The sequence below is a fragment of the Idiotropiscis lumnitzeri genome, chromosome 1, assembly GCF_059441095.1.
Source record: "Idiotropiscis lumnitzeri isolate Australia: NSW breed Sydney's pygmy pipehorse chromosome 1, RoL_Ilum_1.0, whole genome shotgun sequence".
Taxonomy (NCBI): Eukaryota; Metazoa; Chordata; class Actinopteri; order Syngnathiformes; family Syngnathidae; genus Idiotropiscis; species Idiotropiscis lumnitzeri.
This window is the reverse complement of record NC_142391.1, coordinates 24698915-24717074: the sequence shown is the minus strand read 5'-3', so window position 1 is coordinate 24717074 and position 18160 is coordinate 24698915. Positions and strand designations below refer to the sequence as shown.

General features: G+C 39.9%; 1 protein-coding gene across 3 annotated transcripts in view; it reads right to left on the bottom strand.

Moving 5' to 3' along the window:
- The window catches only part of LOC148343928 (bone morphogenetic protein receptor type-1B-like), a 53508-nt gene that overhangs the window by 13969 nt on the left and 21379 nt on the right, over window positions 1–18160 (bottom strand). Inside the window, exon 3 of one of the 3 annotated variants that reach the window (XM_088291601.1) lies at window positions 7370–7722. The exons of 1 other annotated variant lie outside the window; for it this stretch is intronic. In XM_088291601.1, coding sequence (XP_088147727.1) covers window positions 7370–7481 — 112 coding nt within the window. In that variant the 5' untranslated portion in view covers window positions 7482–7722. The remainder of the gene's footprint in view (window positions 1–7369; window positions 7723–18160) is intronic. One more of the 3 variants, XM_088291609.1, reaches the window with a different exon arrangement.

Sequence of the window (18160 nt, the reverse complement as noted above, 5' to 3'; positions counted from 1 at the left end):
ACAATCAGAACTAGGGGCAATTTAGAGCGTCCAATCACCCTACCATGTATGTTTTTGGAGGGGAGGAAATCGGAGCAACCAACCGGAGAAAACCCACGCAGGCACTGGGAACATGCAAACTTCACACAGGAAGGGTGGAGTTCAGAATAGAACCCTGCAACTCCGTACAATGATGCAGAACAAATAATAATTTGCCACCAAAAACAATACGCTTGAGTAAGCGTGGATTGTTAAAAAGTGATCAGTTGGCAGTCAGCATCACAGTGCGCGCTCTCCTACCATAGTAAAAGTAATCCGACGATCCAGGCCAGACTATATGGAGCACTTGAGTGCTGCTAGCGCTTGCTAAACACAATTCTCAAACCCATTTCAAAGAGGTACTGTGGGAAACTACAAAAATAACAAAACAAAACGATGATTTAAACTCTTCGCTTGGAACATCCATCCATCCATCCTTTATCTGAGCCACTTATCCTCACAAGGGTCGCAGGCCTGATGGAACAGAACAAGCTAAAAAAAAAAAGGGCCTCTCTCTCTATTTTCCCCTCGCTACAATGCCACAAATTTTATCCAAGATCTAACTAAGGGCCACAGGAGCAACAACTGTAGAGAGAAACGTTTCAAATGGGTAAGCTAATGTTAGCTTGTGTCCATTTTTATCATTCCTGGTGCTGTATGACCAAATGTTTGCAACAAATCTACTCCGCCATCAGTCTAGCCTACATACAGTAAGTAGTGATGTGTTTTATTTTTTTCCTTTCGTGCACGTGTATGTGTGTGTACGTGTGTGCACGCAAGGCACAAGTTGATGGTGTTAACATTGCAGCTGGCATGTGTTTAGTTCGCCTGTGTTCTGGTCTGCAGCGTTTCAGTCATCTGCGGGCTCAGTCATGTTGCACTCATTTCTCCCACAAATACAGAACTGTATATGCAATGTGTGTGTCGGCATGTTCACAGTTGCGTTTTTGTGACACGCAACAAATGAACAAATGCCACCGGCATACAAACGTGTAGGCAGCGGGTATGGGGTGTTTACAGTGGTGTGCGTCCGGCTGTCTACCGCGTGTGATTAGCTGGCCATTAACTGAGGCACATATCACCCATCGCCAGCTCCAGGCCTCCTCTGCACTATCTCACGGGACAAACATGCTGTCAAGCTTGTTCAGAAACACATACATAGGCACGCATGCATTGAAACAGTCATTTCCATTACATACTGTAACAATGATTATTTTCAAAGCCACATAATATGTCCATAAACCCGAAATTACAACTTCAAAGATTCTATCAAACATTCTGGACTTACATTAAACAATCTCTTTGTATGGTTGTTTGGAAGTAAAGCAGACTTATTTATGGCCAAGTATGTACGCTACTACTCATGGGAGAATATTTTTCCCCAATGTATTTATTGAGCAATATTTTTGTATTATCCTTTTGTTTTTCATCTTTTTTAGCTTTTGATTTCTCAATAGTTGTGTGATTTTCCATCTCATCTTGCATTTTTTTTCTCTTTTTTTATATGCATTTTTATCATGTTTATGTGATATTTTCCAACTTTTTTTTTTTTGCATCATTTACCTTTCCTTCCAGTTGTTTATATTTTATCTTGCCTTTTTGGCTAATATTTTTGATTTTTGTATTTTTCCTATTCATATATATATATATATATATATATATATATATATATATATATATATATATATATATATATATATATATATATATATATATATATATATATATATATATAGTACAGCTAATATTTTGACTTGTGCCTTGAAGAAATCCCTGACAAATTTATTTTGGCAATATCATGATTATTATGATAACCACGATATTTTGTGTAGTATAATCTTGATATGAATCCCGTTCCATTAAAACAAATCCTATTCGTCATCCTGCTTCCGCAGGATCTAAAATATCACATTTCATCCTTTTTTTTCCATAAATTTTATCAAGCAAGAAAGAAAAAGTACTTATGAGTAAATGATGAAAACAGTCTGATGATGTCAAACCGTATATCACGAACACTTAGGAGTGATCAAGTCACGGAGGGAATCAGAAAGAGAGGAGCTATTACACCGGCTGCTGGCTACTGCCATATTTTAACTGCTTGGTGACAAACCTATAGACAAACCAGTAAAAATGAGTATATGAATACTGTATACTTTATGACTTCGGTTATCTATACATGAATGTTTCTTTTTTATCTACTTTCAAGAGGCTCCTATCCAATATCACTATGAACCTCAGGAACTCAATACCATCTTAGAGAACAACACAGCACAGCCACGAAACAAGTTCAGTGAGTCTCCAGTGTCTCTTTGAACAAAATGACTGCTTCGTTATTAACTGCCTCCTTGGGTAAACATACTCTATACATCAATGTGATCAATAAGACAATGCATGTGTTCCTTTTGGCCAAACTACCCATAATTCAAAATCATCAACTAAGTCTCTTTAAAAAAAAGTCTTATTTAAAGATATTAATTGAGTCTCTTTGAATAGTTAAAAAAAAACAGTCTTTGGACAAAACTGCATCTTAATCAAATATATCAACCGGACAAAATGACCTTTTAATCATTGACTGTGTCTCTTTGGAACAAATCAACCACTTATTCAAAATCAATAACTGAGTCTCTTAGGACAAATCTTTCGCTAATTGCAGCAAGCGCTCGTTGGGGCAATCGCAAGTCAAGATACCATTGTACATTAAAGAAAATCAAAGTAGAATGAGAGCTGGTTAAAAGTTACAGAGCATTGTCACAATCCTGAACAGTATTAATACGGCAACATGGGGGACTGTCGATATTTTGGCGAAATGTGGGTGGCGGGGTCACACGGGGCAGGTGTTTGGGGGAGCTCAAACATGTGGGGTGCCAGCGTCTCATTAGTGGCTGGTGACAAAAGCGCAGCAACTGGCGGAGCCATTGACCGTGAAAACTGATACAGTGCCGCTTCTTTCCACCAAGGACAATGAAATGTAAGCTATCGTTCCTCGCTTCCCAGAAGTCAAACTGAAGGCTGCAGTCTGGCGTAGGTGGAAGGTCACAGGAGATCTGTGAGTGTGTGTGCGTGTGGGGTGTGCGGGTGTGTGTGTGTGTGTATGTGTGTACATGCACTCATCTCATCTCTCCTTGACGTACAAGGAACATGTCATTCTGTACTTGCTTGTCCAAAGGAGGCTCGCCCAACAGACAAAACACTTAAGGCAGATTTCCATCGAGCGGTTTGATTCAGTTATATACGGGGCAGTTAAGAATGGTAAATCCTACCGTGGCTTGTCTGACGTTCTACTGCAAGATAGTGATAGGTGCCAAAACTCACTCATTAGCATCCCCTACAAAGTTTGCCCAAATGACACTGATCGACACGAAATTCGGTCTATCATGACACCATGCACGAACATTTCTCAAGGACACATGCCTGAAATTGAAGAAGTCAGCCATTTTGTATGTTGAACTCAAGGCCAATTCCACCCGAAATGCTACAAATGAATAAACCTTGACAGATGAATGACGTGAAGCATTTTGGCGTAGGCTATCTAATGTGGGCAGTGAATAATGTCAAAATATGAAGGTCATTTCGAGGATTTGCATGAAAAAGAGTTTTAATTATTAGGCGAGAACACGAGCATAGCAATGGGGAATCAGCATGCTGGTTCAAAGAAAAGACAACAATAGTGAAGACAAAAGCGTGTCTCAAAGAGTACGGCCAAAGCACTCCACCAGTCTCATCTTCCTCCTCCCACGCCGAGCTGAATCTTTCACCAGCAACATCAATCATCCACGAGCCAGCCAATGAATGAACGAATGATCCCATTCCTGGGCCAATCCATCACAAACGCGTCAGCCAATGAATGAGACCCGAGAAGAAGAAGTTCAAACAACTTAAAAGGCCTGGAGTGCAGTAAGCTTTCACCATCAGACACCAGGAAGTTTTCAAACATTAAATGATTAACGGTTGTATTTTTGTTTTTTTTACATATGCTCACAAAGTTGTGTTTTTAAATATTGGCAGGTAGCAGGACTACACATTCAGTGGAAATTATCTGACTTAAAGCACACAATAATAGAAAACATTCAATACTGTACAAAAATGAATTTGAACATCATGCCAACCAGAGGGCTGCAAATGGTTGACCATTACTAATATAGTTTGGGGAGCACTGTTGTTTTTAATGGCTGAAATTAGTTTGGACAAAAAAGAAATGTCGCAAATTCTTCAAACAAGAAATAAATGTCAGGCATCTACATGCAGTACAATGAAATATTTTGATATCAACAGGTGACAAATTTCAGCAACACAAAAGCTGTTTTTCCGTCGGCCAATTGTGCATGGAGAAGTGTCTTAAAAAAATCCATTTTAAAATAGAAATAAATCTGAACTGATTCAAGAAGAATAAGAACAACTTGGCCCGGGTTCAACTTCATGTCAGACTTCACATACGTCTCAGTCACTGGCAGCTGTTGTTTGGATTCTTGGACAGAGCAGTCAGTGTTCACATGAATCAGAAACATGCAGACACTTTGTATGTTTGCCTTCTATGTGTGTGAGTGTGTGTCAAATGCTCAGACGGTCACGGCTTTCAGAGCCACTCGCTTGGATGGCAGACCAGAACGGAAAGCCGCTTCTAAAGCGAGACGTGTCAGCGAAAGAAGGACGAGAGGGTGGATAACGCGCGGCCAAGAGGTTGCTGGATGACCTGTGGTGGTGGGGGGCGGTTGTGCACCGCATGCGCTATGATGAGCCCTCAAGCTGGACGCACTTCAGAGCTTCCCCGGCAGACACAAACCCCTGTCACTTTAAATAGAATAAAACTGTGCCAAAAAGAAAACCAGGGAAAAATAAGTTTAGACGCTATCATTCACAATGCACGGACGTGCGGCAGACATCTTAAGTGCCCGCGCGTTATTCTTCAAATTCCTCCTTTTTTGGAATGTGACGACGGGATGATAATGTATCAAACAGGTGTAAACCATGGAAGGAGGTGGGGGCAAGCAGGGCAAATGGTTTGTACTGTTAAAAAGAATAGTTCTCAGTAGAGCATGGCCCTCTACCAAGGATACCGAATCCGAATGTGTATCAACACCATGAAAAATTCTTACCATGTAAACTTGTAGCGCATCCATTCAGTCATTCCGTAGGTCATCCATTTTAGAGCTTGCCGTGTTTAGAGCCAGGAATGCCTTCCCTGCTTAATACTATTCAGAAACACTGGCCTACATTTACAAACTAAATGACTTTTTCTTTGTTACAGCTCCAGCTGTTGTGAAATGCTCTATATAAATCAAATATTGTAGAGTATTGTATTGTATTTCCAACAGACTCGTCTTTTCATTTTGCAGCGTTTCTCGCGGGCCCACTGCTTTCAAAACGTACACATGGAGGTTGTATTTATATATATATTTATATAAATATTTTTTTTGTGCGAACAAATTTCAGCCCCGATGTGTTGCCTCATCAGTCAAATTTGCACAAGGACATTCAGCACAGCTGATTATACTTGCACTGGCCGAGGTGACTTGAATTAACTTTGCAATGCGACAGTTCCCTTAATCAATCAGATTGCAAATTTGACCTCACTGGGCTGGAGTGCTGGCCCTCGATGATGTCAGTATTTTACCGTCCCCTGGTTGGCCAGAGCCAACATGGACTAGGAGAGTACGTCTGTCGCGTTCTGCACACATTCAACATTTGATAATCAGCATCTCTGGGAGGGTATGATGCATTTTACATTGTTTGACATTCAATTCTGAATGGTGCCAGATGATGTATGGGGCAGTTGATTGCTGTTATATTTTTGAATTGTGTTGTATGCATGTTGTTGTGTTAATATTCACAGGTGAATTAAATTAAGAAGGGTCAAGTATCAAATTCACAGCCCACCGCTGGTCAACACTGTGCACTATCATCCATTATTTATTTGTATTGAACTGGAGAGGGGAGCCCTCTAATCTCGTTGCACACTTGAGTACAATGACAATAAAGGGATTTCTAATTCTAATTCTAATTTCACAGTTCAAGACTGTGGTGAAAACAACAATTCAGAACATTTACATTATCTCATCTCATGACAAATATATGTTTTGTATGCGTTCGTTGAGATTTCATTATCGTTTTTTCTTTTCTGAGATTTTACGTCACCCATACATTTTGCACGGATGAGCATACAACTCCAGAGATTTCACCATAGTCAAGGAAATCCATCAGAAAATGTTGTCAAACGGCCATCTTTATGCACTACCAGTATTTGTTTTGTCTTTGTTTGAGCTACATTTCCAAAGCAAAATGTTATAAAATCCTGCAAAAATGTAATTTAGGTAATATATTTGAAGCTTTTTCATGATATAATCATCCAAAATAGCGTAATCAGAAACGGCACATATACCAATGAAAAAATGAGATGTTACACTTGCTCCTTCTTTGTAATCTTTAGGATTACAAACGCATGAGCCTGAACAAACAACCGTGACAACGCCACAGAGCACAGTTGCGCTTAAGATACAAGAGCCATACATGCGACACCTCGCCAATCACACAGCAGATACCAAACATGGTCACGGGCAATGCGGCTTATTTGCTTCAACAGTGTTTGTCAACATGCGCACGCTTTTTAATTAAAAAGTGAAAAATGACAAGAAGTACAAATGCTTGAGTTAGAAGACATAAAATTGAAGGGGATGCAATTTCTGTTGAAATTGCTTGCGAATCCTGAAAAGCTGGTGTTGAACTCAAATGCTGAGGACTTAATTGAATTGTGGAAATGTAGAACGTGAGCCTTGCTGGGATGGGTTGAAGTGACAAGAAATGCGGGAAGAGGTAAGCATTTGAAATGTTTCTTCATGTGTAAATTGTGTTGTGAAAATGTTCAACGTTTGGCAATGTGATAAATAGTTCCCAAGATGCCCTCAATGTGCTGAATAATTTGAAATCCGAGAATGGAAATGTGCAAAATGTCTGGATTGATCTGGAAATATGAAAAATGTGTGAATTTGGACAATGTGCTCCAAAGATGCCCTGAATGAGTTGAACGGTTTGAATTTGGTTTGAATCAGTAGAGGAATATGCTGTGAAAAATGTTGGGGTGACTTCAATTTGGAACACATCTCCATTTATTTGATTTCATTTTTTTTAAATCGTTGTAAAAGTAGGAACTTTGGGAATGTAGAAAATCCTAATTCAGATAAATATTCTAAAGTTGAATGGTGAAGAAAAGCGGAAGGAGTAGAATAGCAAAATATTGCAACACAGTAATAAGTAAATATCTATTTTCTGAGGTGCAAAACAATGTGTTAATGCTCTTGAGCATTCACACAATAAAAGTGTAAGCATACGTAAAGGAAAGTCTAGAACGGGCTCTTACCATGCACTGGCGTGTCCAGAGAGACGAATCCGAGTAGTAGTAGTAGTAGTAGTAGCAGCGCAGTGCTGTGGCTCCACAGGCAGAGAAGCAGCCTTCCTCCCCACACTGGCATGGTCAGAGTGGGCCCGGCGCTCCGCTCTACTGCCCCTCCACGCTTGCTTGACACTCTTCACACACTGCCTCCCTCTCCTTTCTTGTCGAGTCCGGAGGACGAGAGGGGTAGGTGGGGGTTTTGAAGAGAATTGTCAGAGCAGTACTTCCGTATTGCCGCAATGTGACAAAGTCCACGCCAAACGCGGCACCTCCACCACCGGCGACGGCAGCAGGTCTAGTGGCTCGTCCTCCAACCTGAGCTGACAGTAGCACAGAGAGAGAGAGGGAAAGAGAGAGAGAGAGAGGGTTTACTAGTCCATGAAGGAGGTAGCCTGGGACACATATGGAGGGAGGCAGCAGAGTTTGTGGGGGGGTTACAAGGGGGATCCGTGGGAGGAAAAGAAACGGGGGCAGGGATCAGACAGGAGAAAGACCAGGTTTAGTGCCAAAGGGGAAAAGAGGGGTGCTGTTGGGGGTGTATGTATATATGTAATAGAAAACAGTAGGAGCTGACTTAGGGTGTACAGATACGACTAGACCATTCCAACCGTGACAGACTTGACTTGGATTCCTGTGAATTATTCAGAGTCGGCTTGTTTATTTGGATTGTTGAATTTAGTGATTATCATTTAGAAACGGTGAGAGGCGTCATCGCGTAATGAGATGACACAAACGAGTGCCCCTGGCATGCCGTGCACAATTTTAGACTGTGGAACCTTGATAAAACAAATGGGACGATAAAGCCACCTGTGGACTTTTTTTGCCTGTGGGCTGGGCAAGGAACAGTTACATGTCTAATTTGCACGTAACATTGCAACTTTTTGACACATAAGATTTCTTTCTTGAATGTTCAATGACAAGACCACATACCCTCCCTTCTGACAAGAAAAGAGATTCAGGAACTTAAGCCAAATTCATATAATGTTGACGGCAACACTCAAGAGGGTCACATTAACGTGGCACTCAACGTGTCCTTGAGGCCAAAGTTATTACTTTCGATTCAGTCAACGGGCAATGTTGGATAATGTCATGAGCACAAAGTATTTTTCTGATATTGTGTATTACTTAAATAAACAAGTTTAGCACAGTATATTATCAACACTTTCAAAGTTATGGTGCCCATTTCTACGTTAGGTAGGCACGTCCAAATATCTCGACATTAGTAAGAGCAGATTTTTTTATTTTTTTTTTTTAGCAAACAAGCGGTCACGCTGATTGTTGCCTTGATGCTAAACAGAAGTGACTAAGAAGCTTTGTTTTCATGCTAATCATTCTCGTTTGTGGCCGCCGCCCCTGACGAACATTTCTTTTCTTTCTCACACTGGTTAGCGTTGTTCATTAGCCGCGAACAAAAGAGCCGCTCTCCGCGATGAGAGGAAAAATCACTGCGTAAATATACAAGAGGTTTGCTCATTCAAGCGCCCTTTCCCACATTAAAATTGGACCTTGACTGAAATTACAGCAAAGGTGTTGTTGTGCTATCACCCGTGTATCCTTTTGGGTCAACCATGACGGTGATCTGAGCCACACGGAGGGTGTCTGGCCAATCGTGAGCCATGTTAATTAATTGGTTTGGTCACTGGTGAACTCGGAGCAGTGTCAAGAGAATCAGGTCCAGACATGTCCTGGGCGGCAAGGCGGAATGACCTCGGGATAACAAAGTCATCAAGTACGTGCTCCACATCCTTTCTTTAATGAGCACAGACTAGAAACTGAAGCACATATTACAACTGTTTCCCCTCCCACTGATAACTTCACACTCGAAGATTTAGCAACTAACTGCAGGTGACTTCTCATAGTTGACGCTAGACAGTTTAACACCTACATACTTTTTGGGGCACATTAGACAGCATTAAAAATAACATCCGAATGCTCATACCGTACATACTAAACATAAGAAACAGAAGTCATATAGGGGTCAGAGGGAGACACATTTTTACATCATTACCTGTAGTCGGGTTTGATTTGAACTAAAGTGAACAAACGTTAACATTCTGACATTCAGCAAGATATTTTTCAGTCAGCATGACAACATTCCTCTAATGAGAAAAGGATAAAATGAGAATAAAAAGAGGTGGTGGTGGGGGGGGGGTCCATAGCTGTCAATGAATTGGGACCACTTTCTAATCCCCATTACAGGCGGAGTAAAATGATTTACAGGCGGGGTGGTTGAACACCTCTGGTGGCACAGCGGCACATCAGCTAATCTGAGCCCTTTCATGGAAGTGGTCCTTTATACTAAATAGAACTTTAACATAATCTGCTTTAAGGTTGTCCATTCATACCGACTCACTGCAGCATTTACAGATCAATCCTTTTTGCCTCAATGGAGCGAGATAGAGACATGCTGAACATTGGAGAGCTACAGAAATTTGTTGTGTAGAGGAACACAATGGGCTATCCTCTATGAGCATGTGTAGTCACTTGCAGAATATTTCTAGTTGTTCTATTTATCTCTAATTTGCAAGAGTAGCAATCACATTCAGTACATGGCACTAGGGATGTGCGATATGGCCATTATTGATAACGCAGGATGAATTGAATCAATTTTGGGACCTCAACGGGAATGGACTTATTACAATGTCAACTTTAATTGTAAAAAATTAGAATGCAAGTTCATAGTTGTTTATCCTCCGCTACAATCCAGTTTAGACTGCTCTACATTTCAAGTGAGTTGAACAGTTACCGTGGTATTACCGTCTTCCCTAGTTGTCTCATTTTGCTGGTGTGGGTCGCATGCACGTACCCCCCATTCTTCTTTAGTGATAACGATACTTATTGTTTTGCAGCGATAACTAGTGCACCACAATCCAAGCAGAGCAAGTTAGCTTAGCATTCCCTCCTCAGTTTGATAACAGTGAGAAAAGCAAAGAGGATGCATGACTGTTCAATGTGGAAGAGCCAATTCATTTATTTCTTTATTTTACCAAGGAGTCATCCTCAACTTTTCGGAAATTCAAATGTCGCAGGGGATCATGGAAGGCATCACACATTGATATGTACATTGCACACACTTGTCTGATTGTGCCAGGGATTTTTACGACTGTGGATTGAGCCTAGCTGTTTCCTTCATCTTGATTATGCAATGATTATGCATGAATAAACGGCCAGAGTAACAATTTCATATTCATACATGTGCCTCACTGAGATTTCTTTTTGATTGTTCACAGAAACTGTCGTTAGACTAAATAAAATTAGTCAGTCTTGCAACTTTTTTTTTTTTTTGCCACTACCAAATCCCCAGACAGGAAATTGGGGAGAGAAATGAGGGATAACGTCAGAAGCAGCCACGATGATGATGATGATGATGATGACGATGATGAAGCCGTAGCCGACGGAGAGAAGAGAAAAATAACAAGTAGGCAGGGTTCACCTTTGAGCCCGTTGCTGATTTGTTCTTAAGTGACCTTTCAACTCTGGAAGAGAGGAAAAACACACTGAGGCATCAGTGGAGGATTTTGTTCTCAGGATGAAAGTTGACAGTTGGAAGAGAGGAGACAGAAGTTGAAAATATATGAGCACATTGTTAAAATTACGCATGGGAGCACTTGGTTTTCTACTTCGCAGGAAACTGGAACAAAACCGGCCGCATTGAACGCAATTAGACGTGAACAAACAACGACGATCTCTTGAATTTAGCTGTTAGCTACAGAATGGAGACCAGTTTAAACTACAGCAACCACTACAGCAAAGTGAAGACTATTGAGTGTAACAGTGATGTGAAGGATAAAATAACTTTAGCCAGCCTGATTTATGGGTGGCATATTTTTTTTTTGCGACAATACACAAAATAAATAATAAATCCTAAAACAAAAAGATAAAATAAAATAGAAATATAAAATATCTCAAATGTATACATATTTGTTAAATTTATAAAAGCTTGGCAAAATTAAATAATGAAATAATGACAATATAATTAAAATAAAAAGATGAACAAAATGCAATTTAAAGATTGAATGCAATATTTTTAAATTGAATGTAAAAATATTAAATATAGCAAAATATAAAATACTCCAAAATTCTAATTACGTTGTTTTTTTGTTTTATAAAAACATTAAGAAAAACAATACTAAATGCAAATGTAGGATGCAAAAAAGATAACCACAATCAAAAAAAATCCCCAAATATTTAGAACATTTATAAAAAAAAATAAATGAAAAAATATATAGCGCTAAAATCACTCAAAACAATCCCGATGCCAAGAAACATTTCTATTTTCACAACTAATACCCGTTGAAGCAATAATAAAAACTGTCATTCAAAGGGACTGTAAATGACGTTGACGTCGTTTGCCATCACACCACCCCCGCCCATCACCAGCACGCACACAAACACACATGCCACTCAAAAACAAACTTGGGTGTCAGTCCATTTAATGAGGACTTAATATACTGCAAATGTTTGGTTTTTTTTTATGGTTTTTTTTTTACTGCTTGTTTTGTCATTGTGAAACCATTCACTGGATCACTTTACAGCCCACAATAAAAACGTTGACTTGGATAGCAGGAGTCCAGGCGAGGCCCAACAAAATGAGCAGTGTGATCGTGATATCATAAATATTGACCTCAATTGCGATGTAGCATGCTTCCTGCCCTTAAATCAATCGTAAGCCGATATTTTCTATAGGATTTCAATGACACAACGATCATATTACGGTAATTGGGACCGGGGCCCTTCGTGAAAAGTCAAAAACCGTGAAGTAGAGGTTGACTTTTTGTTAGTATTATTATTATTATTATTATTTTAATTTTTTATTTTGGGAGGGGATTTACATCTCTATTACGCCGTTGCGAGACACGGTGCCCAACCTGGTCAATATTTGTTATGTCAAATTCCACATTCAAATGCAAAATGAAGAATCAATACCAAGCTGCAGCCTGTGAGAGGACCATGATCTACAAGCCAATGTTCCGTCGTAATCGCCTGGCAGAAAGTTTCCTAGTACCGACGTAAAATTTTTTATTTTTATTCTACCTCAACTAGAATTCCGTGGTGCATTTTAGCCAAAGGTCCTTGTTGATGTTATTATGCAAAGCGAAACTTAAGCCATGATTACTTCCGGCGACAGCGCTGCTTCTTTACATTGTTGCCGGAAGTAATCACGTTTTAACTAACTAACTGAATGGCATATTTGAATAACATTGTGAGTTCCAAACAGCACATTGTTCAGAAATGTCGTTCGTTTATCAAACAAGACTGGTGTGATACAACAAGGAAGAAGATGTGTCATAACAGCCAATCAGATAATGGGATGAATCCACTTGCGCTCTCACTGGTGGATCTTGTGCCGGGAACCAATCATGCGTCTTGTATGAGTGCACGTGGGTATGAGTCAACTCATCTCTTTGAACAAAAAGTAAGTGACGAGTGAAAACTGTACTTCCCCAAAGAGAGACATAAATGTACATTTTAGGCTCAACTACATTTTAAGTCTTTGTTGTCAATCAAAGTGCAGCATCTTCCACAAATACATTCATACACGATACAGATTGTATTTCCCCCAGGGCAGAAGCCAAATGAATGGAGGGCCCTCACGTAAAGAAGCGCGGAGTTCAGGGGCCAATAGGCTGGAATGTTAGCAATTTGAAACAGCAACAGTGGACAGAAGAAGAAGTTTAGTGAGTGGGAGCTCTGTGAACGCCGCCTCCTTCTCTGATTCATACTTTTCCTAACAGCCTGGCAAAGAATGGAGGCGAGCACAAGCTGTGGCCACCCACCTTCCATTTTGTGTTCCATCAAAGTGCATTGGAGCTCAGCAATTGTGTGCAAAAACCTTGAAAATCGTGACTAAAAGGGCAGGGTCTGAAACATGAATCAATGGTGGAAAGAAAATATGCAAGATTCAGATCACGGCTTAGTGAATGGGGCATTAAGAACATTCGGATACATTCTTACATCCAGTTAAATAAGCTTTTTTCTTAAAGAGGAAATGCTATTACATATGAATTTGCGCCACTCTGAAATTTACCACTCAGGATGACCACACTACCATTATTAGTTACGATTATCGTGATTATTTGTAGCAGTAGTATTGTTAATAAAAAAAATAATTAAAAAAAAAAAATCAATGATAAAGTAATAAAGGAAATAGCTTCCTTCACCGCTGAGCAATTAGCTTAACACAAACATGGAAACGTGAGAACATTCAGAAAAAATATACCAGTAACACTTTATCAGAAGAATTGATCAAAGGAATTTGAATCACTGTAGTATTTTGCTTTTGCTTACTTAGAAGTTCACCATGAATAATCTAGGCACCTTCTGCAGAACAGATATGTATCTGTAAATCTGATGTTTAGGTTAGGTTTTAAAGAAAAAGTGCTTTGGAGTAAAAAAAAAATGATAGTAATAATTATAATAATTGTTCATAGTGAGAAAACGCATTTGTACAAATAAAAGGACGTAGTGGTGCGTATGTCTGCCTCACAGTTAAGAGATTCTGAATTCCAACCCCCACTTCATTGAAAACATTCGAAAAAAAAAATAACAGGGAAAATAGATTTGATAAACAAACAAATTGAGTAACCTGCTTGGTCATGGAGCCAATTGATGCTGTAAAAATATAACTATAAAACCGTTTGCTGGAAAATCACAATATAACAGGAGCACAAAAGAATGGTGAATAGTGTCCAGTATATAACTGAGCTTTCACTGTAGTCAATAGTAATGTGTCACCTCGTCACACTCGGTTTAAGAATACTGGTTTAAGAGCACTACTGGGATGACTTAGATTATCCAGTCTCCCACAAGTAAGGGAGGACCTCATGAAGAAGGAAGCTCATAAAAGATCCACACACGCCTCCCTATGACAACTGCCTGCTTGGCCAGGCATAGCGTTGCCGGAATAAAAACCTTTGTGAATGCGCGACATTGCTCTTTACTCGCCATCATCTCTTTCTTTCTCGCACCTGCCAAGCACAATGGCGCTTTCGGGTGAATTATCTTGGCCGTGCGTCCTTACCACCTGTTTTGTAGATTTGGGGGATTTAGGTCCAGCATCATATGGTAATGTCACACCACTTTTTTCCCCCGATGTATCCTAAACGACATCCCAGTTTCTTTTTTAGGAAAAATAAACCTCTAAAGTTAACTTTGTGTTAAGTGTTAATGTGCATATTTGTTTGTGTACAAGTTGGTGACAGTGTGTCGTTTAGGCTGGCATGCTAGCTAAGACTATTGTTGCGATAGTTTTTTTTGTCTGTTGAATAACTTAACTACTGAATACATACTAGATGCATGGCGTAGATGCTTCATGGTCCTCTCTGCCAGAGCTCAGACTTCATCTGTGTGGGTTGCATGATTATTGCTTAAATACAGTGTTCCCCCAATAGCACCCATGATAACCATAGACTCAAAAAGGCTAATTGAAAAATATAAATTTAAAAACATTTAAGTTGTGATACTAAAGATCTGTAAATCAAATAGACAAAGTCTTCATATACATTACATATATTATTTTTTATTTTCGCATTAGGTTAGCAAGAATTCTAATTTACTCTTATCATCGCTTTCCAAATATTTCAAAGACAACCAAACAAAAAAAAAAATCTACATTAAATTGGGTGCTTTGGGAATTAAAAATAAAAATACACCTTACATTTGGACATACATTCAAAATTAACGTTGGAATATTTTACAAGGCTAAAGTCGGTATAGACCTTGAACAAACAATATTACTTTTAGCCAAACTTTAGGAAGAATTTCAATTCTCTTTTAATGTTGCTATCCAAGAATAAAAGTTTTATTATGAGCTTGAAGTCATAATAGTCTGAGAGTAAAATTTCTTGTATTATCATTGGTTAGCAAGATTGCTATCGTTTTATTGTCGCTGGCAATATTTTCTTTACGGAACGAAAAAAGTTTTAATACTTTCTGGGATTAAAGTGCAAAGTCCGACAACAATAAACTTGCAATATTGTTACTTGTTTAGCAAGACCGCTAACACATCATTTGGAGAATGCTTCACAATATTATGAAGTTGTAACATCACAAGAATAAAGTTATTATTAACATTTATTGTTGACTTAATTTTTTATTCTTTTTTTTTTTTCCAAGAGAACTTGTCCGTGTTCAAATATTACTCGCAACTCTTGAAAGATAGGTAAGCACCAAAGCAGCAGCCTCAACGCGCTTCAAATTTGTAGTATGACCGCAACACAGGACGTTAACGTCACATCTCGAAAGTCAACATGGCCTGATCATTTCCACGTTCCAACAGGTTTGTATAAATACTGCGAACTAATATGATGCTTCCAGGATGGTCCACTCACGTTACAGATGTGGGTTCACCATTGCCACAATAGAGCTGCTATTCTCCCAATTACAAGCCAATGTCACATCGACAGGATTGTGACGCTGTTAGCCCGTGGTGACATTGTTACATATGGGAAGGAACGTGACAGAAATGGGGTTGGACAGGGGGAGGCGATGGGAGCAAAATAGGGTGTTGGAAGGGCGGCTGGCAAGGTTGGGGTGGGGGGGACCTGCACAGGGGTCCGCTAGGGGTGAGTGGCATAGAAGGATAAGAGCGTGGGGAGTTCACGGCCCAGCCAGGCCCTTTTCGCACTGCATAAACAAAGAGTTTACAGTGAGAAGGGGGCTCGGTACCCCTAACAAGCTGGGACCAACACACATAAATGCACGCACGCGCACACAAACACGGGCACACACAAACAAGGAGCATCACAACATTGTGGCGCCACCTGTCTCCTCTTCACCAATTAATGAGCTCCCGAGATTCTCCCAACAAGTGGCAATTAGCGGGGTGGCAGGAGGGCGAGGAGGAAGAGGGGAGGGATGGAATGAGGGAGAAAGGGTAGCCGGCATAATAGAAGAGAGAGAGAAGAGAGGAAAGCATATCCGTTCATCTAGAGGAGATTTTGAACATTTCCTCAAATTTAGACATAAGCCGTTTCTCAATTAGCGTTCTTGTTCAATCTTATGTCCTTATATCTCCTGAAGCGTCATCATCGGCCCAGGTCCCATTCCAATTCAATATCCAAGGAAGCACAGAATACCCAGATGTTGTTCTTGTCTGCAAGCTAAAACCAAGGCTGCATCGGTTGGTTACTGTAATTTGATTGCTTGTGTTTGTTAAAAGAAAAATGCATTGGCAGACGATTGTTTGTCTTTCCAATTTTACAGTTAGCATTAGCTGATGCCTATTCAAATCGGCAGGTTTTTGTTATTTTTGAGAGCGGACTTTATATTATATATTTATATTTCATTTTATTTTTCACATTTTGCATTTTGCTAGACTCAATTTGACTCAAACCTTGCCACATGCTCACTGTGCCAAAACACGATTGCCGATTAAATCGACCTACAGGGTCGCGGGAGGGTGCTGGAGCCTATCCCAGCTGACTACGGGCGAAAGGCGCATTACACCCTGAACTGGTCGCCAGCCATTCACAGGGCAGACATACATACATACATATACATATATACATATATATATATATATATATATATATATATATATATATATATATATATATATATATAAATAATTTTATTATTATTATTATAAACATCCTATTTTGCATTGAAAAAGCTTTTAAAAATTGCACCTAAAGACATCAGAAAACTGCAATCAATCTTTGCCACAATTAATGTGGACATCTTTACTTTTGCCCACAACAATCTTGGAAAATATCACATTGATTGCACCAATATTTTGGAACATATTTTGGACATATAACATCTCTCGCCATGTGTTCTAATGTCAAAAATGCTAATATCCATAAACTAAGGTATTGTGATGACCATTTGGTTATTTTCTGAGATTTATGTGGGAATGAGCAGAGATGTATGTAAACCTTGGTGACAATTGATAACAGTTTTCTGGAGGTCACATTTGCAGCACCTTGGTCAGGACCAAATCTGAAACTGCCATTGTTCTGCCACAGCGTTCTTGGCGCAGAGCCAGCATTTATACTTTGCCATGTGTGGCTTATGGCAACCAGGGACAGAAACTTTGTGGGTGGTGTTTGTGCTGGTATGTCAGGAGCGCAATATTCTTTGAGAATAGTACGTTAAAACAGAGCGAACTGCCGGTGCAAATGAAGTGCAATGGAAAATTCTATCAACGGCCGCAGTTCATTAATTGTGAATTCAACCCTGAGTTTTATACATTGAGAAGGAACGTGAGCAAGTTTGTGACGCGCAGTTCAAAAGCGCACCTTAATGTGCTTCTTTTTGTGTCGCCGTGTACAAACAGACACGTAACGGGACACGCTTGCTTTAAAAGCAGCTACACAGGCTGCACAAAAGCTTACAAGCCAGTGTGCGTCTCCACACAGACATGCACATACACACAGGGCAGGTGTGGGGTGAGCGTCGAGGTCGCAAGCTTCGCTCCAACTCCCAAATATAGAGCGACCACTGTGAGGATGCGGGAAAAGCTTCTCCAATAACCACTGTGAGACATACACAACCAAACAGACGGATATGTGGAGAACAACAGCATCAAAATGCATGGAAATGATTGGGTATATAATTGAAACAGATGCACGAGCATGTTATTAACCTAACGTGTCATTAAGATCTCTATCATCCTGCAATCTGTAAGCATGATGGCTCATTTCCTCAACCCCACCCCCATTCATCTACTATTTCCCCTTCCCTTTCTTCAAGTCTATAAGAAGATACTTGTGACAGTGTCCATTCAGCGGGGAACAGAGGGGCCTTCTGCAGCTG